The 27,529-nt window shown below is 24.9% G+C and overlaps 1 protein-coding gene across 3 annotated transcripts; it reads left to right on the top strand.

Annotated features, from left to right (window-relative positions):
* Positions 1–2,592: 2,592 nt before the first annotated feature.
* LOC114127713 (uncharacterized) lies at positions 2,593–8,057 on the top strand. 3 transcript variants are annotated; one of them, XR_007605709.1, is made up of 6 exons: positions 2,593–2,845; positions 3,744–3,801; positions 5,984–6,102; positions 6,204–6,301; positions 6,359–6,549; positions 7,656–8,057. XR_007605709.1 is itself a non-coding variant. In XM_050206059.1 (6 exons), exons 3-6 carry the CDS (start codon positions 6,023–6,025, stop codon positions 7,726–7,728), a joined length of 438 nt encoding a protein of 145 aa, XP_050062016.1. In that variant the 5' UTR covers positions 2,594–2,845; positions 3,744–3,770; positions 5,984–6,022; the 3' UTR covers positions 7,729–8,056. The 3 variants fall into 3 exon arrangements, 2 of the variants coding, with proteins under 2 accessions (XP_050062016.1, XP_027847840.2); XM_050206059.1 differs by having other exon boundaries at positions 2,594–2,845; positions 3,744–3,770; positions 6,204–6,297; positions 7,656–8,056; XM_027992039.2 differs by having other exon boundaries at positions 2,596–2,845; positions 6,204–6,297; positions 7,656–8,055.
* Positions 8,058–27,529: the final 19,472 nt, after the last annotated feature.

Here is a 27,529-nt window from a genome sequence, read left to right as displayed (position 1 = left end):
CTGTATATATATTGTACAATGTACATATATAATATATACATATATATATATATATATATAACTAAAGAATGAGATTGTCCATGATCTTTTGTCCGATAAAGAAAAGATTTTTGCACCTGCCTGAATGTGTTTGGTAGGTGCTTATAACGTAAAAATCATACAATATTTTTATTATTTAATACAAAAAAGTGTACAACTTAACATCGACTGTATTTGAAGTGAGTCTCAAAACTAAAAAAAACATATTAAATAAGTTCTAAGGAAAAATCTGGCAATAACGATTATTGAGTCTCTTTTATATAGGTACCTATTGGTTAAAATTGTATCAATAAAAGGATGTACCTACTACCTTCTCATTTATATTTTTATAGCAATCAAAAATATACTAATGGACTCAGACTTGGGACTGTCTAGAATTTTATTTTAAATTTAGGGGGTACCTACTACCAATGAGTTAAAATGTTATTTTTTCATTATAAGTCAGGAATTAAATATATAATATATTATATATACATATGTATTGTGTTTATTTCTGTGACTTAATTAAAATACATCGTAAAACAAAAAAAATTATACATGAATTTCCACTTTTGATCGGTTAAAGATATGTTCAATTTTCATGAACTACTCGACACTCGTATATTAGGTACTTTAATTGACATTAGTAAAACTTAAAGGTACCTTATGATTTTTTTTTTTATTATTATTTTGTATAATAATATAATACTGTTTCAAGTTTTTAATTTGTTTAAATAACGAAAACTGAACAAATCAAAAAACATATAATTTATGAGAGTAGATAAAAACTAAGAAGATATAGATAATATATCATAATTTAATCCAAACCTTCGAGTAAAATTATGTGGTAAACCTACACCATTTAAAACGATATATATGCAGGCGCGGATCTAGTAATATATTTTTGGGTGGGCCCTTAAATTTAACCACAAAAGATAATACAGTAAAATTATGATTGAATATAGAACATAATATTGTTTTGTTACTCTTCATGCACGATTACTAAATATATAATATATATAATAAATTCTAAAACTTATAATAAAAATTCTAAAATAATAAATGCCAATACTCAAAATTAAAATTATTGTTTCTGGAAATTTTGGGTGGGCCCAGGCCCACCCAGCCCACCCTCTGGATCCGCGCCTGTATATATGTTACGGTCCAAATGTTTTCGGCATTGTATTACAATGACTGATTTGTCCACCTGGACCGTAACATATATAAGTATACAGTGGCGGCTTATGTCATTTTGGTGGGTGGGTGGGTGGGTGGGTAGGTGGGTACTGGGTAATGGGTATTGGTTGGTAACAATACTATATTATTATATTATATTATTCATATAATACGCATATATATGTATAAAACATTTTTTTTTATTGTTTTATTATTTGAGGACAATGTGGGTGGGTACCTAATTATTTTAGTGAGCACCTGTTGTATTTTCTAAGATAGCCGCCACTGTAAATATATATATAATTATACGTATTATTTAAACATCTAAATGTTTGTTTGGGATAGAAATAAAATAAATGTGTAAGCTTATTGCAAAAACACAATTTCGATTTAGTTTTGTTAATAAAACACTCAATATTGATATCACACACACTGTTACCATTAGATTGGGAAATTAATTTAATAAATCTATAATAGGTATTACTTTATGTGAAACATTTCCATTGTGGAATTTGCTAAAGCTAAAAAACCTTATTTTATATCATGGTAATAGCGAAAATACAGTTTCAATTTAATTTCGTTAATAAAACACTCAATGTAAAAAAATAAATAAATTGATCTCACGCATATCACACTGTTACCATATTAGAATTTAAACCTATTTTATTTATACATATGTATATCATTAATACACTTATAATATATGGATGACAATATGATATAGTGATACACAATAGTTTATATAGTTATAGTTCTAACTGATAAATAAATAGGTACCTATTATTACATATTTTTTTTAAAAAAAACCGACATTAGAAAATAAACAAAATAAAAAACAATTGGCTACCTATATTCCTTCTAAGATTCGTGAGACAGTACCTACCTGATCGCCTACAATACAATTCAAAACGTTATCTTATCGACATTCGTTAAATTAATCAAAATTATGAACTGTCAAAGTGATCACTATATTTGTCGACGGGTAAAATATTAAATATAAGGGCAATATTTATGATGTCGACTAGCCATCAACCGTTACCTACGTTGAACGTGTTAAAAATAATTGAGTATATTATTAAAATAATAATTATTAGCGATTTGGATTTTTCTTAAATATTATTCCTTGGGTTATTTAGTAAATTTGTGTTGATTTATCTAGATTCCTTCTAGATGATATTTCAACAGCCCACATATGAGAAACAGCGAATGGACGGTGTGAGGTAGAGGTGAAATAAATAAATGATACAAATTGATCGACTTCCAGACATACAAAGTTTGCCTTCATAGACTTTTACGCATTCAAAACAATACCGCCAAATCTTATGTTGTGGCGAAATCAGTTGTACCAACATCGCAAACATTATCATCGCCCACTTTATCACAAAACCAAACTACTAGATTTCTTACGATACTTGTCTTGTTTAAAGCGTGTCTCTGACCTACACACTTACTGCGAGTTACACGGGCTGCTAGTTTGTTTTATAAGATTTTGAATATATTTATACATTATACATATTACATTCGATAATTGATTACGATTTACGTTTTAAAATATTATAATATTCAAATCGTTTTCATCAGAATACATTCAACTTTCAGTTACCAAATTCTTCACTCACAGAAAATGGCCCAGAAGGAAGCTGCATAAAAGGTGAATAAAATATACTTATCGTCTGCATAAAAAATTGAAAATAATCAATACATGACTAATGAATTAAATAGATGTTGAAAATTGTATAGATCTTTTTACTCACATTTAAGATTTTTATTGCACTGTTTATGAAAATCATCATTATAGCACTGATTTGTATGCATTTGCATATTATTTATTTTGGTTGATCTGTGATCGTATGATAATATGCTAAGTGAGCACAAAAGTAATTATTTCATAACAACAGTTTAAGAAATGAAACTTTTTTAGTGCATGTTTTAGAATATTTCGATATTTTTTATTATAATGGCTTATTTTACAATTTTAATTGCATATTTCATCTTTTAGTGTATACCTATTTCGATGTTTTATTTCTTTTTAGATATTTTTTAAATATATACTCTTGTCTATTATAATATAAGAAAAAAATATTATATTTTTATAGTTTGAATTAATATCAAAATAAATTAAAAAGTATAATATAAGCGGTTTTCCCAAATATGGCTGTAGATCAATAATTTGGAAAATAAAATATGTATACCAATATAAGAAAATATTGATTACAACTACGATTGACCATTGACATTTTTTCACTATATTATTCAAAAAATAATATTTTTTAGTCCATATTTGGTTGGTTTTTAATGCATATGAATCTGCTTTCAACAGTCATCATTAATATGGTTAAACATCACTTAAATTATGCAATGAAAATTCCTCACAAATTAATTTTTTCAAAATTATCATCTAAAATAATTTGTAAATATTTTAAGTTGACTGGTGTGGTGGAACTGAATGATTTTTGGTTTACAAATATTTTATTCTTAAAAATCTAACATTATTTATTTTCTTCATTCAATTCTCTGTTGTTGATAATTTACTTATTTGTGTTTTTCAGGCAAAAGAATTCAATGAAACATTGAAGGTTGATGCATGTATTGAAACTATTTTTACTTGTAAGATTTAATTTGTTTGTAGCTCTCTACCATTTTTGTCTAAAAATGAATTTTATAATTAAGTATTTTTTCTTGTTTCAAAAAGTAACAATTTTGGTACTCATTACTCAACTAGTATGAATCTTATTATCAGGGCTTGGATTTTATAGTACTAAAAATTACTAAAATATGTGTTATGATATGCCCTTCAAAATCTTAAAATAAGCGCTGTAATATGCTCTAAAAACACAATAAATAGCAAAAATGAAAACTTATTTTGTTCCCAAATTAAAACACTTATATTTATAAATTAATACATAAAAATATTTTTAAAAAAAATTGTAAATAATACAAATTTAAAAAAAAAAATGATAAAAAATTTTCATTACACACTTTTTTCAAAAATATTAGGTAATACTACTTGAATTTTTTGATTCATTAAACTATAAAATATAAACACTTTTTAAGTATGGCAACTATTCAAAATTGTTATATTGTCATGTTTCATAGTTTCATATCATATAACATAAATTAGTTTCATGAATATATGAAATAAAAGTTATATTAATATAAAAAATTAGCCAAAAATGACACCAAAACTTAAAAAAATAGCACTTAAAGCTAAAAATCCTTTAATTATGCAAAAAATAGCAAAATAAAATTTCATATTTGAAGTTTCTGGTGCACAAAACAAATGTATAGCTTATTCTGTTATGTTTATCTGTATCCAATAACAATAAGCTAATGCTATAAAATCCAAGCCCTGCTTATTATCATTTTTCCTTATGACAAACTTGATTTGAATATTATTCATCTCATATAATAATTATTGATAAAAATAATGAACTGTAAAATACAATGTTTCAATAGTGATTATGTTTTAGTTATAAGTTGGGCTCAGATTTATATGTATTTATGAAATCAAAATATATATTTATTCTACCAAAATATGTACTTAAATATATGCTAAAAAACTCTAAGTTTGAATTTTACTAATATGATTTATTTATATAATATATCCATATGAGTTCCTAATGAAACAAATTATATTTTAAACATTAAAATTATTTTAAAAAGTTATTAAAAATTATAAAATCAAAAAAAGAATAAAATATTAATTATCTTGATTACAATTTATGATAATATGCATTTTTAAATTTTTAATCGCTATCTATCATTTATCGAGGTCATAAATATCGAACATTTGTTACTAGGAATATTTTGTACTATTGGAAACACGAGAAATAAAATTGTCTGTATTGAAAAATACAGTCGTACCTATATAATTAATTATTATCAGGGCTAGGATTTATATGCAATAAACAATTTAAAATATGCATTTTAGTTTTTTAAATATACATACAAAAATATAGTTACAAAAAAATGTATTACTTTACAGTTTACTGAAATAAGCGCATCAGTGTTAAGCTGATTGTTATATAACTGAGTTAAAAAATTAAATTATTTATTTATTTTTTGCGTACATTAATTTTATTATTATTTATAGGATTGTATTTATAAAAATATAATTTATGTTTGACCAAAAAACCAAGTTCTAAACTTTGATTTTGTTAAGTTATTATCGGCTTAAATATAATAAATACGATCATACTAAATATGTAAAAATATGCATTAAGCTCAATATATGCAAAATAAAAATAGTACCATTTTTATCACAATAATATAAATCGCGAACATTACTCACTTAAATTCCATTTTGACGTAGCAAAAACAACATGCTGTTGTATACAAATCCTAGCTCTGATAATTATTAATAAATCGCAGATGAACAAATTGTTGAAATATGAAGGAAAAAATAGAACTATTGATAAATATGTAAAAATATGTACTTATGGTAAAATATTATGTAAAAATATGTAAAATAAAGTATAGTTAATTTAATTGGAAATCCATTGAAACAAATATATCACTTACCTAAATTAATTTATCAAATCAATGTAAAAATTTGTATTTACATATAAATCTGAACCCTAGTTATAAGTTATATATGTCTATAATTTCTGAACATTTTTTTAATATCTGTGTATGTTATTTTATATTTTAATTATTGAGACCAAATTTAATGTAATACACTTTAACACATACAATAAAATTATATTAATCTAAAATAATTTTAAGAATATATGGTGTTAAAGTATTTAATTCTAATACTTATTTTATTATGTTTATGTTTAAATTATAGGTAGAGAATCATATAGTTTAAAAATCTCCTGAACTCAAAATGCCTCAGTGTTGTTCAAATGACATAAAATGTAAATTAGAAATCCCCAAAATGTCTAAAACAGAAAATAATATAATTAAGTGAGTTAAAAGAATATATTTTTACATATTGTAAAAAGTAATTATACTGAATATACGCTGGTTTAAGATTATTAAATATTTAAACAATTTTTTGATTTTAGTTGTGATGGAAAGAATTCGGGAAAAATTCCACGTTTTGAACTCATTCAAGTTATTAAACCGTCAGTCCATTTTTATGCTAGAGCCAGAAGAAATGTTTGTAATATATTTATAATATTAACATAATTATCACAATCATTTGTATTTTTATTTTTAGATGTTAATGGATGTGGCCTTAGTTAGACGAGAATTGATGTGTTTAAGGATACATGTCAAGATGATAAGGAAATGCATTATAATTCTGTGCTACATTAGGGCTATAAGAAAAATTTATTTGAAGAAGAAGCAGCCATTTTTCTTGAACAAAAATCACCATATATTGTATCTCATGAAAAACTTATCTCCAAGGTTTGTATTAGTTTTAATAGTTAAAATTATGTTAAATGGATTGTTAAGTTTTTGAAAATGACTAAATTGCTAATTAGTTGATTAGTTAATTTGATTAAGTCTATGCAATTATTATTTATTATATTGTGATGTGACAATATTCTTGGAATCTATAACAAAACTTATTTAAGATTTAAGAATTCTTATAAATTAAAATTTCATAGTTTTAGGAACAAAAATAAACAGTTTACAAACTTTTCATAATCAATATTTATATATATATATAAATAATAAAAATTCTAATCTATTATATGGGTTTATTTGATACAATTATACTTTATTCATGTGGAATTTCCATTACCTACATGATTATATCTATATTTAATTTAATAATAGCAATATTTCTCTCAAATTAAAATAATTCTTAATCTTGTTCTGTCAAAAGTAAAAATTTTAAGTGTCTCTTTGTGATAATTCCTTAGTTAAGCATTTCAATACTATTAATTCTTTTTGTTAATTAATGTGAGTTACAAAAATAAACCCCATGTTTTAGTTTCTTAATTCCAAATTTATTTGGTATTTTCAATAAATTATTCATAATTTTTAGAATTTTGGAAAATAATGTCTTGGATGGATGTTTGCCAATCTGACAGTTACAATTGACACAATCTTTAACTTGAATAAGTTAAATAAAAAAGTCTAAAGTAGTTAACTTTATCTTAAAGATAAATAAGAATTAGGTATTTTTTATGAAATGAAAAGATACATGTATTGAAATAATAAACTTAATTCTTTTTTAATCCAGAAAATTTGAGAATAAATAAAATAAAATTTTCAACACAATATTATGTAAGGAATTTAGTGATGTTAGTAGAATAACTATTACTAATTGTCATAAATAAAATATTGCATTTAAGGAGAATAAGTTTTATAGATGAATTTCATGTATAATTTATACATTTAAGGTATTAATTGTTTTATTATGTTTAAATACTAAATAGTTAATCTTCAATGTAAAGTTTGGCTTAAGGTATAAAACACATCTAAAAATATATAAAATAACTCATTATAAATTTTATGTTGAAAACAAATACCTAAATGAGATCTTTTATAATTACTTTTTTCAGGTTTAAAAATAAATTTCCACTGATAAAAGAAGATTTGAATCCGATAAATCCCTTATCATACATGAAGAAATAAAAGTAGAAGTCATGGTTATCAAAAACAAGCAGTTTATATTAAGCACTGTGAAACCATACTCAAAACTATGAAGACTAGAGATATCTCTAAATCTCTAGTCTACATTCTCAAAACTTTAAAATTTAAATTTATACCCTTATCATTCCCTCCAAATGTTCATTTTCGTGTCAAAAAATCCAAGCAAAGTTTTCATAAAATGTAAAATGTAAAATGTTGTTAAACACTTTTGTTGTTGAGTAATTATATATTTATACTCCATTTATATACTACTCTTATAGTAAATATTTTAGACGTGTAAGGTGAATAAAGAATTTTTTATTAAAAAAAATAAAAAAATTATCAGTACATTTACAAATAATTATATTTTCAATTTCTAATTATTTACATGTGTGTATATATAACTATTTAATTAATAATTTGGCAATTTAAGACATAAGATTTCATTTCTAACACATGAAACAATAACAATTAGATGAATTTCAAAATTAAGAAAAAATATAATATAACTCATTGAAATAAATGATAATATTAAATTTATAAAATAATAATAAAACTAATTTTTAATTATTAATATTTGTTCGAGGACCACACAGACACTATGCGCCCACCCATCCAGCTAATCACAAGAATTATTCAATATTGCCTATATCCAACCCCTTGAAAACGGTATGCTTTCAACATTCTTAGTTCTTAATATGTGTGTTAATATGACTATTTTGTTAACAATTTGCTAATTAAAGACAATAGATTTCATTTCTAACAATTGAAAGTATACCCAATAGATTCATTGTAAAATTTAGAAAAAATATGATATAAATCATTGAATAAAATGATAATATTTAATTTATAAAAAAATTAAATCTTATTTTTGGTTTTTGTAAGGGTGTTAATATGACTATTTTGTTAACAATTTGCTAATTTAATGCATAAGCATTTATTTCTAACACATAAAATTATACACATTGTATGAATTTCAATATATATAAAAAATATAATATAACTCATTGAATAAAATGATTATGTTTAATTTATAAAAAAATAAAAACTAATTTATAAATTTTTAATTATTTACATGTGTGTAAATATGACTATTTTATTAATATTTGCTAATTTACGACATAAGATTTCATTTCTAACAAATGACATTATACCCAATAGATTTATTGTAAAATTTAGAAAAAATATGATATAACTCATTGAATAAAATGATAATGTTTAATTTATAAAAAATATAAACTAATTTATAAATTTTTAATTATTCACATGTGTGTAAATATGACTATTTTATTAAATATTTGCTAATTTAAAACATAAGATTTCATTTCTAACAAATGAAATTATACCCAAAAGATTCATTGGAAAATTTAGAAAAAATATGATATAACTCATTAAATAAAATGATAATGTTTAATTTATAAAAAATAAAAACTAATTTATAAATTTTTAATTATTTACATGTGTGTAAATATGACTATTTTATTAAGTATTTACTAATTTAAGGCATAAGATTTCATTTCTAACACATGAAAGTATAACCGTTAGATTCATTTTAAAGTTTAGAAAAAATATAATTTGTCTCATTGATTTAAGTGATAATATTTAATTTATAAAAAAATAAAAAATAATTTATAAATTTTTAATTATTTACATGTTTGTAAATATGACTATTTTATTAAATATTTGCTAATTTACGACATAAGATTTCATTTCTAACAAATGACATTATACCCAATAGATTCATTGTTATATTTAGAAAAAATATAATAAAACTCAATGAAAAAAATTATAATTTTTAATTTATAAAAAATCAAAAACCGATTTTTAATTCTTAAAGTGTGTAAGAATGACGATTATGTTTATAATTTGATAATATAAATTATTGAATATACTGGCAATGCGCAATTTAAAAAAAAATTATCTTTTTAAATTTTATTATGTGTGTAAACATACCTACTTCAATTTTAATTTGCTTATAAACCATAATATTTTCATACATTTTTTACTGTATTTTTTTGAGATTTTTAGGACGTTAAAATCTCAGCCTTAGACTTAAAACTATTTGTTGTAGATATTACTGTTGCTGTGTCAGTTGTGTCATCGCGTAAGTTGTCGTTCTGAAATGAGACTCAAAATTTACTAGGAACCTATGCGGCCGAATATGTCATCTTCGGTATCCGAACAGTCCGGTGTTTGGCGGCGCTGCCGCTCGCCGCATGAAAATCGCAGTGGCACTGATCGCCTCCGACTAGCCGCTCCTGGTACATGAAATCGGTCGATCGACCCCTAAGAACTAAACAGCAATTGGCGTGATATCACAGTAACAATATTTCAATAACATTATAAAATATATTACAATACTTACTGATATTGTCGAAGTCGATCAACATTTCTTGGGGTAACCGATGGATTTACGACCAGGAGTCTAGCCGGAACGACGAGCGCCGCCGTAATTTTTGGTCGGCGAGTGCACCGCTGCCGAACACCGGTCTCTTCGGACCGCGATGATGACGTATTCGGCCGCATAGGTTCCTAGTAAATATTGAGTCTCATTTCAGAACGACAACTTAGCGACGACACAACCGCATCAGCAACACCAACAATAACAGATCGTGGCAACAATAATAGTATTAATTGTTGTTGTACTTATTGTTGTTGTTAATGTTATTGCATTCCGTGTACAATACACGACGACCGTGATTGAAATTTGCACCGCATTCTTGCGGAGTTATAACCTCGCCGTTTTCCAGCCGAGTAAAAGAGAAAAAAAATAGAAAAAAGGCCGAACGATCACGATTCACGACCGTATCATTAACGTAATAATGGTTGGAGGTTAGCAGGGATCGTGGGCGTTTTTTTTTCAAAATTATTGTAGTTCAATATTATATCAAATATATTGTACTTCATTGCGGTATGAAATTATTAGCACCGTATGTAGTCCTGTATGGCTATAACGCACTATGAGGTACAACACACTACTGCGTGGACAACTGCTTTGATTTGCAGTGTTATTCGGTAATAACTAGGACTTGATGCCCTAAAAAACCTCAAAAAAGACCCTAAAAATGCAACAAAAAAAAAATAAAAAAAATAATAACTTTAAAATAGGTACCCATAATCAGTATCACCCAAAACACATTTTTTGCATTTTATAAAGCAACGTTTCGAAACACCAGAAAAAAAGATGCCTATGCATCAAAATTCCAGACCTAGTAATAACATAGACATCAAATTTATGAGTTGCATGATCGTATAGAACACAATGTTTTTTTTTAAAACTAATTCATAGTTTTATTACATGTGTAAATATTACTATTATCAATTAAAGACATAAGATTTCATTTGTAACATATGAGAGTATAACCGAAATAAATGATATCGACAATGACGACAACTGGATAGACTGCAAAGATAAATGGGTACACATCCCAACGATCTGGTGCTATGACTATGTGAAGATGAAAATTTAAAAAAGGCGGCCATCGGTCCGGCGTTTATTGGCATCACGACGTCGGCGCACAGCCACCACGAGACGTCTGAGGACAAAGTACCCATTATCGGAATCGATAAAAAAAATATTTTAGTTTGTATCAAAAAGGCTTATCGTGCAAAATTCAAATATGTATTTAAACACATAATGTCTTATTAGATATTGGTTTTTTTTTTTTTTTTTTAAGGGAAATTGGCATAAATTAATAAACTATATTGACTTTAAAGCTTTAATTTTTTCAAAATTTTATTTGGTCATATTTTCATCAATTTTTCCTGTTTTTAGTCGATTGCTAATTTATATGGAAATACCTTAGCTTTTCCTACATTGAATCCTTAATTTTGTCTTTTGTTTTAGTTTTTTTGTTTAGTATACACATAAATATTAAAATATGTGATAAGGTACTGAATATAATATATATTTTATAATAATTATTGTATTTTGCGATAGGATAATATTGTGTCATGTTTATTCTTTATCGCTTAGAATTTGTTTTTTTTTATTTTTCATTTTTTTACCTAGAAATTCGGGAACTTTTTGTGTAATTTCTAGTTCTTTATTTTATTCAAGTGATGAATATATTGATTTTACAATGTGTTTTTTTTTTGTGTGTCTGTATACAGCATAACTCGTCGAAATAATACGACAATTTCAAACTTCGGGGATGGTTTCCGATGGTAAAGTGAATATCCATGGTGCATTATAGAGGTCTAAAGTAAACATTTTCCAAATTTCGCAAAACCAGTTTTCGAACAAACCAATTTAATATGGTTAAAACTCAAAAATTAATCACTGTAAATACTTGAAAATTTTACCGACTGTTTTTATTAGAATTTGCTATATACAGTTAAATTTTCAAAATATTTCGCTTATTTTTAAGGCATTTCATATTTGATTGTTATTTGATTATTCAGTTGATTATTGAGTTTTTTTGTGTACAAATATTGATAACAATTTTTTGGCTCAGTCAAAATACTTGAAAATTTAATACAAAGTTCCTCATGAGTTAGTTGAGTTAGTGATTCAAAAAAAAAATTAAAAGAATATGGTATTGTCATTGGGAAAAAAACATTCTGGAGAACTTTGAATATATTATGTAACTGATTATGTTGTGATCGTGATAGTCTTCGAATGAGTATCTACAACAGCCGCTGCTGCCGCCGCCGTCGACGAAACAGAAACACAACAACGTGTTCATGCGCTCCTGGTACTCGGGACCCAATTTTGTGGAAGTCTTCGGTTTAGGAGCGTTTGGAACACAACCGCGACATTTCTGCACACGCGTGAACACCATATTGAACACTACATACAATGATAATAAAAATGTTATCATTAAAAGTGACTCTGATGCCTGGGGATTTTTACCAATAAATAGACGTTATTTATCCGTCTCTTTTAAGGGGTTTATTTATGCAATTTAGGGCCGGTTTTTCAATTGACTTTAACTGGCAGTTAGTAGAATTTAACTGCCGGTTAAATGTATGTCTCAGTTAAACTGTTTATCAAACCTGGATTAAGCTAACTGAAAGGCTTAACTAGCAGTTAAGCTAATCGCTAATATTTCCTGCAGGTAAACCATTAACTGCAGGTTACACTACATATAGGGCCGGTTTTTCAATTGGCATAATAACTGCCAGTTAGTTAACCATCGGTTTAATTTAACTATCGTTTAAAATGCCAGTTAAATAGTGCACTGTTTATCAAATGAAATTGATGTGCCAGTTAATTAACTAGAGGTTAATCGTAAAATCAATATATCTTATGAATGGTCATACTGTAAAAAGTGTATTATCTTATTTTGTTTTTGCTATTATCAGTTATAAGTTCGAATTTATACGAAATATGTCAAAATTGCGAAAATTTGCAAGTAATTTTGTGGTTGGAAAATCGTAAAAGTTTTTTATAACTAAATTTTGAAAATTTGGTACAAGGTTCTCCATAAATTTTTATTCAAATATCTGTAAAAAAACTCTGCTGGATTCAGACAAAAAAATTGTATGAGTGTTTGAAATTTAAATTTTTACAAAACCGTGTTAAATAACGATTTATCCTCAAACGATTTTAAATATTTGTTATTATTCAAAAAGTATAAGTCGTAGATACTTGAAAATTTTATCAGTTATTTAGATTGGCATTTTCTTTACATGATTAAATTTTCAAAATATTTTGAGTTTTTTTGAGCTATTTATAGACAACTGAAATTTTCAATTTTTCTGAAAAATTTTTTTTGAAGTGTCGATAAAATTTTTTTGGCCCTATCAAAATAATTGAAAATTTTATACAAAGTTTTTTATATGTTATTCTTATAGCGATAAAAAAATTATAAGAATACATAGGCACAATTTTTTTTTATTAGCATTTGAAGTTCAAATTTTGACAAAAATTCGTCAAAATTATGAATACTTGCAAATTATTTTGTAGGTATAATTCATAAAAATGTTTGTATAGGCAGATAAGAGTTGAAAATTTAATACAAGATTTTTCATAAGTTTAGCTTACAATAATTATAAAAGAACTTAAATGTTGGTGTATTCAGGTCATTAAAACATAAACCACCTTTTTCACCAACCACTGGAAATTATATCTTAGGCTGACAAATCATCTTCGTTCAGAATCGTTTTTCGTATACAATGATACATATCATTGCATTCAAATTTAACCTACCCTAGTCCGAGGTCAACCCCGCCCCCTAATGTACAGCAGAACGGTACCCACTTGCCCACTTTTTTTATTTTGACCCCCCCTAAAATTTTACTTATGGGCTCCCATGGTCATCATCATAAAAAAGAATTTTATTTTCGAAATTCATAGTTAGTAAGTAAGTATATTAGTAACTTAATTCAAATTATGAAGAAAAATAGAAGTGAAACGTAGTAATAATAATATAAAATATACGTAATATAGGTAAAATGCACTTGCTAAAATAGTAAAATTATTATTATCACAAGAATAATCAATGATAATTATTAAATTAACTGACAGTTAAAAAGTTAATCGGAAGAAATAGTAGTGGTTAGTTTGACTATCGGTTAAACCTGATGGTTAGCTTAACTAGAGTTCCAAAAACAGTTTAACTGGGACAAAGTATTAACCGGCAGTTAAATTCTACTAACTGCCAGTTAAAGTCAATTGAAAAACCGGCCCATAGGTAAATAGTTGTTTTTCTGATAAAAAAAATCAGACTACAAAATATATGTAAATTTGAAATTTTCTACTCTCGTTATTTTTTTTATACTCGTACTTTATACTCACCAATCACCATGGAACTCATCATGGACCATGCTATACTCTTTGAAGATGACGATAATGAACTTAACGAGTACGTAAACTATGTTCGAAAACCTCTTATACTATAAGATGTAGGATCGATCATTTTAATAAATGGGATGATTACGATTTTAAAGTCCGATTTCGATTATCTAAAGAGACGGTTATTGAAGTTTTAAATATTATAAAACATTCCATTTCATCAAACTCGGATAGGTGTGTTATTATTTATATTTATATTATACCCGATTGCAAGTATATGCTTAGCCACGAAATAAGGTATTTATTTAACAATGATTTATAATTTTGAACAGGAATCATGCTGTAACTCCGGCTCAAAAACTATTATTAACTTTACGGTTTTATGCCACGGGGAGCTATTTAATTAGTGCAGGTGACTGTATTGGAGTTAGCAAATCATCAGCATGTCTCATAGTTTGAGATGTAAGCCTGGCTATAGCTAACCTTCGTATTGAGTATGTTCGAATGCCAGATAATGATTTTGAAATTAGGCAGTTACAAAAAGATTTTTATAAAATAGCGAAATTTCCATTAGTTATTGGGGCTATAGATTGCACCCATGTGAAAATTCAAAGTCCTGGTAAGTTGTGATGTATATTATACTCGTATGTAGGTCATAAGTACAGCTTAAGGAATACTTATTCTCAAGCATCAACTATGAATACAGCCCTTAAAAATTGGGTACTCACTTCATTTTATTGTTAATCTAGCTACAATGCTTGTTGGTTAATTATATTTTAAAATAGCCATGTACAAACCAACAAACCTTAGTTGCATACTTGCATGACAAAAGATGATATGACCCAGAATAAATAAAAAGCAAAACAAAAACTCATTATTTGACTATTAACTATTTATCAAATAACTAGTGTTGTACTGAATATTTTAAAAAGTTAATAATACACTACTCAAATAAATTTGAAAAATACTCAATATACTTAATTACAAGTTAAAATATTGTTAGTAGATATACCTAACAACAAAGTAAATATATTTAAAATACTTACTTACTTACATCAAACACCATAAATAAAATTTCATTTAACAGGCAAATACATTTGATTTGATAAACACTAAACAGTGCACTATTTAACTGGCAATTTTAACGATAGTTAAAATAATCTGATGGTTAACTAACTGGCAGTTATTATGCCAATTGAAAAACCGGCCCTCATTGAATTAAATGATAATATTCAATTTATTTAAGAATAAAAACTAATTTTTAGTTTTTAATTATTAATATGTGTTCCAGGAACACACAGACACCATGCACCCACTCATCCAGCTAATCATTAGAATTATTCAATATTGCCTATATCCAACCCTTTGCAAACGGTATGCTTTACATTCTTAGTTCTTAATATGTGTGTTATTATGACAATTTTGTTAATAATTTGCAAATTAAAGACATAAGATTTCATTTCTAACAAATGAAAGTATACCCAATAGATTCATTTTAAAATTTAGAAAAAATTTGATATAAATCATTGAATGAAATGATAATATTTAATTTATAAAAAAATTAAATATTATTTTTGGTTTTTTTAAGGGTGTAAATATGACTATTTTATTAATTATTTGCTAATTTGAGGCATAAGAATTTATTTCTAACACATGAAAGTATAACCGTTAGATTCATTTTAAAATTTAGAAAAAATATGAAATAACTCATTAAATAAAATGATAATAATTAATTTATAAAAGAATAAAAGCTACTTTTTAATTTTTAATTATTAATATGTGTTTGAGGAACACACAGACATTGTTCATCAGACACTATGCACACACTCACACAGCTACTCACCAAATATATTCAATATTGCCTATATCCAACCCCTTGAAAATGATATGCTTTCTACATTCTTAGTTCTTAATATGTGTGTTAATATGACTATTTTGTTAACAATTTGCTAATTTAAGACACACGGTTTTGTTTCTAACACATGTATTTATACCCATTAAACTCATTTTAAAATTTAGAAAAAATATAATATAACTCATTGAATAAAATGATAATATTTAATTTATAAAAAATTAAATCTTATTTTATTTTTGGTTTTTGTAAGGGTGTAAATATGACTATTTTATTAATTATTTGCTAATTTGAGGCATAAGAATTGATTTCTAACACATGAAAGTATAACCGTTAGATTCATTTTAAAATTTAGAAAAAATATGAAATAACTCATTAAATAAAATGATATTGTTTAATTTATAAAAAATAAAAAATAATTTATAAATTTTTAATTATTCACATGTGTGTAAATATGACTATTTTATTAAATATTTGCTAATTTAAGGCATAAGATTTCATTTCTAACACATACAATTATACACATTGTATGAATTTAAAAATATAGAAAAAATACAATATAACTCATTGAATAAAATAAAAATATTTAATTTATAGAAAAATAAAAACTAACTTTTAGTTTTTAATTATTTATAAGTGTTCTAGGAACACACAGACACTATGCACCCACTCATCCAGCTATTGACTAGATTTATTCAATATTGCCTATATCCAACCCCTTGAAAAAGGTATGCTTTCTACATTCTTAGTTCTTAATATGTGTGTTATTATGACAATTTTGTTAATAATTTGCAAATTAAAGACATAAGACTTCATTTCTAACAAATGAAAGTATAACCGTTAGATTCATTTTAAAATTTAGAAAAAATATAATTTATCTCATTGATTTAAATGATAATATTTAATTTATAAAAAATAAAAAATAATTTATAAATTTTTAATTATTTACATGTGTTCGAGGACCACACAGACACTATGCACCCTCTCATCCAGCTAATCACTAAAATTATTGAATATTGCCTATATCCAACCCCTTGAAAAAGGTATGCTTTCTACATTCTTAGTTTTTAATATGTGTGTAAATATGACTATTTTATTAATTATTTGCTAATTAAGACACAAGATTTTATTTCTAACAATTGAAAGTATACCCAATAGATTCATTGTCAAATTTAGAAAAAATATGATAAAAACATTGAATAAAATGATAATATTTAATTTATAAAAAATTAAATCTTACTTTTGGTTTTTTTAAGGGCGTTAATATGACTATTTTATTAATTATTTGCTAATTTAAGGCATAAGAATATATTTTTAACACATAAATTTATACCCATTAAATTCATTTTAAAATTAAGAAAAAATATGAAATAACTCATTAAATAAAATGATATTGTTTAATTTATAAAAAATAAGAAAAAATAATTTATAATTTTTAATTATTTACATGTTTGTAAATATGACAATTATATTAAATATTTGCTGATTTAAGGCATAAGATTTCATTGCTAACAAATGAAAGTATAACTGTAAGAATCATTTTAAAATTTAAAAAAATATAATATAACTCATTGAATTAAATGATAATAATTAATTTATAAAAAATTAAATCTCATTTTTGGTTTTTGTGAAGGTGTAAATATGACTATTTTATTAAATATTTGATAATTTAAGGCATAAGATTTAATTTCTAACAAATGAAATTATACCCAATAGATTCATTGTAAAATTTAGAAAAAATATGATATAACTCATTGAATAAAATGATTATGTTTAATTTATAAAAAATAAAAACTAATTTATAAATTTTTAATTATTTACATGTGTGTAAATATGACTGTTTTATGAAATATTTGCTAATTTACAACATAAGATTTCATTTCTAACAAATGACATTATACCCAATAGATTTATTGTAAAATTTAGAAAAATTATGATATAACTCATTGAATAAAATGATAATGTTTAATTTATAAAAAATATAAACTAATTTATAAATTTTTAATTATTCACATGTGTGTAAATATGACTATTTTATTAAATATTTGCTAATTTAAAACATAAGATTTCATTTCTAACAAATGAAATATACCCAAAAGATTCATTGTAAAATTAGAAAAAATATGATATAACTCATTAAATAAAATGATAATGTTTAATTTATAAAAAATAAAAACTAATTTATAAATTTTTAATTATTTACATGTGTGTAAATATGACTATTTTATTAAATATTTACTAATTTAAGGCATAAGATTTCATTTATAACACATGAAATTATAACCGTTAGATTCATTTTAAAGTTTAAAAAAAATATAATTTGTCTCAATGATTTAAGTGATAATATTTAATTTATAAAAAAATAAAAAATAATTTATAAATTTTTAATTATTTACATGTTTGTAAATATGACTATTTTATTAAATATTTGCTAATTTAAGGCATAAAAATATATTTTTAACACATGAATTTATACCCATTAAATTCATTTTAAAATTAAGAAAAAATATGAAATAACTCATTAAATAAAATGATAATGTTTAATTTATAAAAAATAAAAACTAATTTATAAATTTTTAATTATTTACATGTGTGTAAATATGACTATTTTATTAAATATTTGATAATTTAAAACATAAGATTTCATTTCTAACAAATGAAATTATACCCAAAAGATTCATTGGAAAATTTAGAAAAAATATGATACAACTCATTAAATAAAATGATAATGTTTAATTTATAAAAAATAAAAACTAATTTATAAATTTTTAATTATTTACATGTGTGTAAATATGACTATTTTATTAAATATTTACTAATTTAAGGCATAAGATTTCATTTATAACACATGAATTATAACCGTTAGATTCATTTTAAAGTTTAAAAAAAATATAATTTGTCTCAATGATTTAAGTGATAATATTTAATTTATAAAAAATAAAAAATAATTTATAAATTTTTAATTATTTACATGTTTGTAAATATGACTATTTTATTAATATTTGCTAATTTAAGGCATAAAAATATATTTTTAACACATGAATTTATACCCATTAAATTCATTTTAAAATTAAGAAAAAATATGAAATAACTCATTAAATAAAATGATAATGTTTAATTTATAAAAAATAAAAACTAATTTATAAATTTTTAATTATTTACATGTGTGTAAATATGACTATTTTATTAATATTTGATAATTTAAAACATAAGATTTCATTTCTAACAAATGAAATTATACCCAAAAGATTCATTGGAAAATTTAGAAAAAATATGATACAACTCATTAATAAAATGATAATGTTTAATTTATAAAAAATATAAACTAATTTATAAATTTTTAATTATTTACATGTATGTAAATATGACTATTTTATTAAATATTTACGAATTTAAAACATAAGATTTCATTTCTAACAAATGAAAGTATAACCATTAGATTCATTTTAAAATTTAGAAAAATTATAATATAACTCATTGAATAAAATGATAATATTTAATTTATAAAAAATTAAATCTTATTTTATTTTTGGTTTTTGTAAGGGTGTAAATATGACTATTTTATTAATTATTTGCTAATTTGAGGCATAAGAATTGATTTCTAACACATGAAAGTATAACCGTTAGATTCATTTTAAAATTTAGAAAAAATATGAAATAACTCATTAAATAAAATGATATTGTTTAATTATAAAAAAATAAAAAATAATTTATAAATTTTTAATTATTCACATGTGTGTAAATATGACTATTTTATTAAATATTGCTAATTTAAGGCATAAGATTTCATTTCTAACACATACAATTATACACATTGTATGAATTTAAAAATATAGAAAAAATACAATATAACTCATTGAATAAAATAAAAATATTTAATTTATAGAAAAATAAAAACTAACTTTTAGTTTTTAATTATTTATAAGTGTTCTAGGAACACACAGACACTATGCACCCACTCATCCAGCTATTGACTAGATTTATTCAATATTGCCTATATCCAACCCCTTGAAAAAGGTATGCTTTCTACATTCTTAGTTCTTAATATGTGTGTTATTATGACAATTTTGTTAATAATTTGCAAATTAAAGACATAAGACTTCATTTCTAACAAATGAAAGTATAACCGTTAGATTCATTTTAAAATTTAGAAAAAATATAATTTATCTCATTGATTTAAATGATAATATTTAATTTATAAAAAAATAAAAATAATTTATAAATTTTTAATTATTTACATGTGTTCGAGGACCACACAGACACTATGCACCCTCTCATCCAGCTAATCACTAAAATTATTGAATATTGCCTATATCCAACCCCTTGAAAAAGGTATGCTTTCTACATTCTTAGTTTTTAATATGTGTGTAAATATGACTATTTTATTAATTATTTGCTAATTTAAGACACAAGATTTTATTTCTAACAATTGAAAGTATACCCAATAGATTCATTGTCAAATTTAGAAAAAATATGATAAAAAACATTGAATAAAATGATAATATTTAATTTATAAAAAAATTAAATCTTACTTTTGGTTTTTTTAAGGGCGTTAATATGACTATTTTATTAATTATTTGCTAATTTAAGGCATAAGAATATATTTTTAACACATAAATTTATACCCATTAAATTCATTTTAAAATTAAGAAAAAATATGAAATAACTCATTAAATAAAATGATATTGTTTAATTTATAAAAAATAAGAAAAAATAATTTATAAATTTTTAATTATTTACATGTTTGTAAATATGACAATTATATTAAATATTTGCTGATTTAAGGCATAAGATTTCATTGCTAACAAATGAAAGTATAACTGTAAGAATCATTTTAAAATTTAGAAAAAATATAATATAACTCATTGAATTAAATGATAATAATTAATTTATAAAAAAATTAAATCTCATTTTTGGTTTTTGTGAAGGTGTAAATATGACTATTTTATTAAATATTTGATAATTTAAGGCATAAGATTTAATTTCTAACAAATGAAATTATACCCAATAGATTCATTGTAAAATTTAGAAAAAATATGATATAACTCATTGAATAAAATGATTATGTTTAATTTATAAAAAATAAAAACTAATTTATAAATTTTTAATTATTTACATGTGTGTAAATATGACTGTTTTATGAAATATTTGCTAATTTACAACATAAGATTTCATTTCTAACAAATGACATTATACCCAATAGATTTATTGTAAAATTTAGAAAAATTATGATATAACTCATTGAATAAAATGATAATGTTAATTTATAAAAAATATAAACTAATTTATAAATTTTTAATTATTTACATGTGTGTAAATATGACTATTTTATAAATATTTGCTAATTTAAAACATAAGATTTCATTTCTAACAAATGAAATTATACCCAAAAGATTCATTGTAAAATTTAGAAAAAATATGATATAACTCATTAAATAAAATGATAATGTTTAATTTATAAAAAATAAAAACTAATTTATAAATTTTTAATTATTTACATGTGTGTAAATATGACTATTTTATTAAATATTTACTAATTTAAGGCATAAGATTTCATTTATAACACATGAAATTATAACCGTTAGATTCATTTTAAAGTTTAAAAAAAATATAATTTGTCTCAATGATTTAAGTGATAATATTTAATTTATAAAAAAATAAAAAAATATTTATAAATTTTTAATTATTACATGTTTGTAAATATGACTATTTTATTAAATATTTGCTAATTTAAGGCATAAAAATATATTTTTAACACATGAATTTATACCCATTAAATTCATTTTAAAATTAAGAAAAAATATGAAATAACTCATTAAATAAAATGATAATGTTTAATTTATAAAAAATAAAAACTAATTTATAAATTTTTAATTATTTACATGTGTGTAAATATGACTATTTTATTAAATATTTGATAATTTAAAACATAAGATTTCATTTCTAACAAATGAAATTATACCCAAAAGATTCATTGGAAAATTTAGAAAAAATATGATACAACTCATTAAATAAAATGATAATGTTTAATTTATAAAAAATATAAACTAATTTATAAATTTTTAATTATTTACATGTATGTAAATATGACTATTTTATTAAATATTTACGAATTTAAAACATAAGATTTCATTTCTAACAAATGAAAGTATAACCATTAGATTCATTTTAAAATTTAGAAAAATTATAATATAACTCATTGAATTAAATGATAATATTTAATTTATAAACGAATAAAAACTAATTTTTAGTTTTTAATTGATAATATGTGTTCGAGGAACACACAGACACCATGCACCCACTCATCCAGCTAATCATTAGAATTATTCAATATTGCCTATATCCAACCCTTTGCAAACGGTATGCTTTACATTCTTAGTTCTTAATATGTGTGTTAATATGACTATTTTGTTAACAATTTGTAAAATTAAATTCATAAGATTTCATTTCTAACAATTGAAAGTATACCCAATTGATTCATTGTAAAATTTAGAAAAAATATGATATAAATCATTGACTAAAATGATAATATTTAATTTATAAAAAATAAAAAATAATTTATAAATTTTTAATTATTTACATGTGTGTAAATATGACTATTTTGTTAACAATTTGTAAAATTAAATTCATAAGATTTCATTTCTAACAATTGAAAGTATACCCAATTGATTCATTGTAAAATTTAGAAAAAATATGATAAAAAACATTGAATAAAATGATAATATTTAATTTATAAAAAAATTAAATCTTATTTTTGGTTTTTTTAAGGGCGTTAATATGACTATTTTATTAATTATTTGCTAATTTAAGGCATAAGAATATATTTTTAACACATGAATTTATACCCATTAAATTCATTTTAAAATTAAGAAAAAATATGAAATAACTCATTAAATAAAATGATATTGTTTAATTTATAAAAAATAAAAAATAATTTATAAATTTTTAATTATTTACATGTTTGTAAATATGACAATTTTATTAAATATTTGCTTATTTAAGGCATAAGATTTCATTGCTAACAAATGAAAGTATAACTGTTAGATTCATTTTTAAATTTAGAAAAAATATAATATAACTCAATGAAAAAAATTATAATTTTTAATTTATAAAAAATCAAAAACCGATTTTTAATTCTTAAAGTGTGTAAGAATGACGATTATGTTTATAATTTGATAATATAAATTATTGAATATACTGGCAATGCGCAATTTAAAAAAAAATTATCTTTTTAAATTTTATTATGTGTGTAAACATACCTACTTCAATTTTAATTTGCTTATAAACCATAATATTTTCATACATTTTTTACTGTATTTTTTTGAGATTTTTAGGACGTTGAAATCTCAGCCTTAGACTTAAAACTATTTGTTGTAGATATTACTGTTGCTGTGTCAGTTGTGTCATCGCGTAAGTTGTCGTTCTGAAATGAGACTCAAGATTTACTAGGAACCTATGCGGCCGAATATGTCATCTTCGGTATCCGAACAGTCCGGTGTTTGGCGGCGCTGCCGCTCGCCGCATGAAAATCGCAGTGGCACTGATCGCCTCCGACTAGCCGCTCCTGGTACATGAAATCGGTCGATCGACCCCTAAGAACTAAACAGCAATTGGCGTGATATCACAGTAACAATATTTCAATAACATTATAAAATATATTACAATACTTACTGATATTGTCGAAGTCGATCAACATTTCTTGGGGTAACCGATGGATTTACGACCAGGAGTCTAGCCGGAACGACGAGCGCCGCCGTAATTTTTGGTCGGCGAGTGCACCGCTGCCGAACACCGGTCTCTTCGGACCGCGATGATGACGTATTCGGCCGCATAGGTTCCTAGTAAATATTGAGTCTCATTTCAGAACGACAACTTAGCGACGACACAACCGCATCAGCAACACCAACAATAACAGATCGTGGCAACAATAATAGTAATAATTGTTGTTGTACTTATTGTTGTTGTTAATGTTATTGCATTCCGTGTACAATACACGACGACCGTGATTGAAATTTGCACCGCATTCTTGCGGAGTTATAACCTCGCCGTTTTCCAGCCGAGTAAAAGAGAAAAAAAATAGAAAAAAGACCGAACGATCACGATTCACGACCGTATCATTAACGTAATAATGGTTGGAGGTTAGCAGGGATCGTGGGCGTTTTTTTTTCAAAATTATTGTAGTTCAATATTATATCAAATATATTGTACTTCATTGCGTTATGAAATTATTACCACCGTATGTAGTCCTGTATGGCTATATCGCACTAAGAGGTACAACACACTACTGCGTGGACAACTGCTTTGATTTGCAGTGTTATTCGGTAATAACTAGGGCTTGATGCCCTAAAAAACCTCAAAAAAGGCCCTAAAAATGCAACAAAAAAAAATAAAAAATAAAATAACTTTAAAATAGGTACCTATAATCAGTATCACCCAAAACACATTTTTTGCATTTTATAAAGCAACGTTTCGAAACACCAGAAAAAAAGATGCCTATGCATCAAAATTCCAGACCTAGTAATAACATAGACATCAAATTTATGAGTTGCATAATCGTATAAAACACAATGTTTTTTGCGATTTATAAATTTTGTATAACATCATGCAATTTATTGTATAGATATACCGCAATGACGTAATGTTAAGTATTTCAATGTGTTAATTTCTAACACATAAAATTATACCTATAAGAGTCATTTTTAAATTTAGAAAAAATATAATATAACTCAATGAAAAAAATTATAACATTAAATTTATAAAAGAATAAAAACTAATTTATAATATATAATTTGTGTTCAGGGCACACATAGACACTAATGGTCAGACACTATGCACACACTCACACAGCTTATCACTAAAATTATTCAATATTGCCCATATCCAACCCCTTGAAAACAGTATACTTTCAACATTCTTAGTTATTTAAATGTGTGTGAATATGACTATTTTGTTAATGATTTGCTAATTTAAGACATATGATTTCATTTCTAACACATACATTTATATTTGTACGTTAAATTTTAAAATTGAGAAAAATTATGGTATTACTCATTGAGTAAAATGATAATATTTAATTTATGAAAAAATAATAACTAATTTTTAATTTTTAATTTTCAATACGTTTGTAAATACGATTATTTTGTTAGTTATTTGCTAATTTAAGACATACGATTTCATTTTAACACGTGAAAGTATAACCATAAGATTCATTTTAAAATTTAGAATAAATATAATATAGCTCATTGAAATCAATTAGAAAATTAATTTTATAAAAAAATAAAATCTGATTATTAATTTTTTGTTAGTGTGTAAATATGACTATTTTGTTAGTTATTTGCTCCCCCAAAGGCTAAGCCTTCCACTTCGATACAGTTTGATATTACTAATAAAACCGCACTATCTGATCTATCTAATCTATCTAATCTGCTCCTCCGAGCAAAAGATCAACATATTTCGAAAAACTTGACGTGGCCACACGCCTTGAACTCGTCCACGGTGTACAGCACATTATTGATGTACAACCCGATTTACTGTTTCCGTTCCAGTACTTTATGTACAATACAGCGGAAGAATATCCAGACTTAGCTGTCAAGTCACACCTCTACGTTAGTACTTTTACGTTAATAGCTTATCAACAACTTATGATTAACGCTTACTTGCTTATCTGTGACTTACACGCACGTGAAAACATTTCATATTTCGCACAGAACTACAAAAATGATTCCTTAAAATCAGATTACTTATACAAATTGATGAGTTCCTACGTACCTCTAGATCTTGAAATACTTATCAACAATCTTGCTCCAACATATGATCCACAAAGACGCCTCCAGCTCTATGTTCCATCATTCGCAGCATATGACTTTCTTACTGACTATGGAAGTTCAGTTCCACCGGCTATGTTCATCCTTTCACATCATCTCCTCGTTTCCTCTCACACGAACGCAGAACCAGAAACGATATTACGAACATTTTATGGAACGACGATACTTGAAGTAGGCAACACCCACTTCACACCAGCCAATTTTATAGTTGGCTATTTTGACCGTCTCCAAAGACCGACCGCACACGCAAACTGGCTAAATAATAGATTTGAGAAAATCTTCAACCCAGTAATCGGCCGAGCTTTAATTCAAAGACCCACGCTTGCAAAAACGCGCCTACAGTCACAGCATTATCCCAACGCTGAGTCAGTTAATCCATACGACTTTTTACTATGTTACTCTGAAACGAATATCGAAAAAGTGCTAGAAATAATCAATGATGTTTCAAGCTTCTTAAAATTTGAATCTAAAGCGACGAAAGTCTTAAGCCAGACCCTCGAAAATTCAACAGTTATTATTATAATGTACCATCCAATCTGAACAGTAACCTTGCCAACTTACCACACTTTCCCCCCTCCTACGGTAACATCGACACAGGATACAGATAATTTAAATGATACCTATAGCATTCGCTAGATTCATTAAATTTTACAGCCAGCCCCTGAATTTAAGTCAAAACTTCCTCCCCTTGTTCCAGAAATTGAATCTGCACTTTACCTAGTTGGAAAAGAACCCTTTAATCCTGCTCAAGCACCCTTCATTTATGAAGAGTTTGACAAGCAAAGACACGTTTACCCCGATGTTTTATGGTTCCAATCTTACTCTAAGAATCCTAGTGCTATCAACTTTTCCTAAATGCTTGGCCTTTTAATCGAGTCCCGAGACATAGACGCTGTTTCCATTCCTATACCAAATATATGGATGAGTCTAACAGAGAATAACTTTATGTACCTCCAAGGCACATTGCCTATCGAGAATGTTCTAAAATTTAGACCAAATTCTGAACTAAATAACAGATTTAGATTATGTTCCAGAGAACTTAATGCCGACGAGGATCAACCAATAGGTATGTCATTCCGTGACTCATCAACAGTCATGGTTCCACGCTTTGGAATTGAGCACGTCCGTGCCAACATAAACAACTTACACGGAATCTAAATCCAAGAGAATTGAAACGACCCAGAAATTGATTTCACCTATACCGCCTGGCGCGCATCAGAACGTCCAAACGTTCCATTAGGATACGCCCACTTATGGTCAACTAACAGGTATGTATCACAAGCAAACTCCCATAACCGCAGAGTCCATATATACTATACTTTACGCCAATATTATGGCGAAAGTGTCACACTATCAAGAACACAAAATCCAGTTCTACTCCTACCATCC

The sequence above is a fragment of the Aphis gossypii genome, chromosome X (genome assembly GCF_020184175.1).
Source record: "Aphis gossypii isolate Hap1 chromosome X, ASM2018417v2, whole genome shotgun sequence".
Lineage (NCBI taxonomy): Eukaryota > Metazoa > Arthropoda > Insecta > Hemiptera > Aphididae > Aphis > Aphis gossypii.
The sequence above is the reverse complement of the archived record's forward strand: the minus strand, read 5'-3'. Positions and strand labels throughout refer to the sequence as shown.

Excerpts from the sequence above, each read along its gene's own strand:
- LOC114127713 (XM_050206059.1), top strand. The coding sequence starts at position 6,023 with ATGCCTCAGTGTTGTTCAAATGACATAAAATGTAAATTAGAAATCCCC. Across the intron at positions 6,103-6,203 it reads ACAGAAAATAATATAATTAA|TTGTGATGGAAAGAATTCGG; the intron begins GTGAGTTAAAAG and ends TTTTGATTTTAG. Across the intron at positions 6,550-7,655 it reads ATGAAAAACTTATCTCCAAG|GTTTAAAAATAAATTTCCAC; the intron begins GTTTGTATTAGT and ends TACTTTTTTCAG.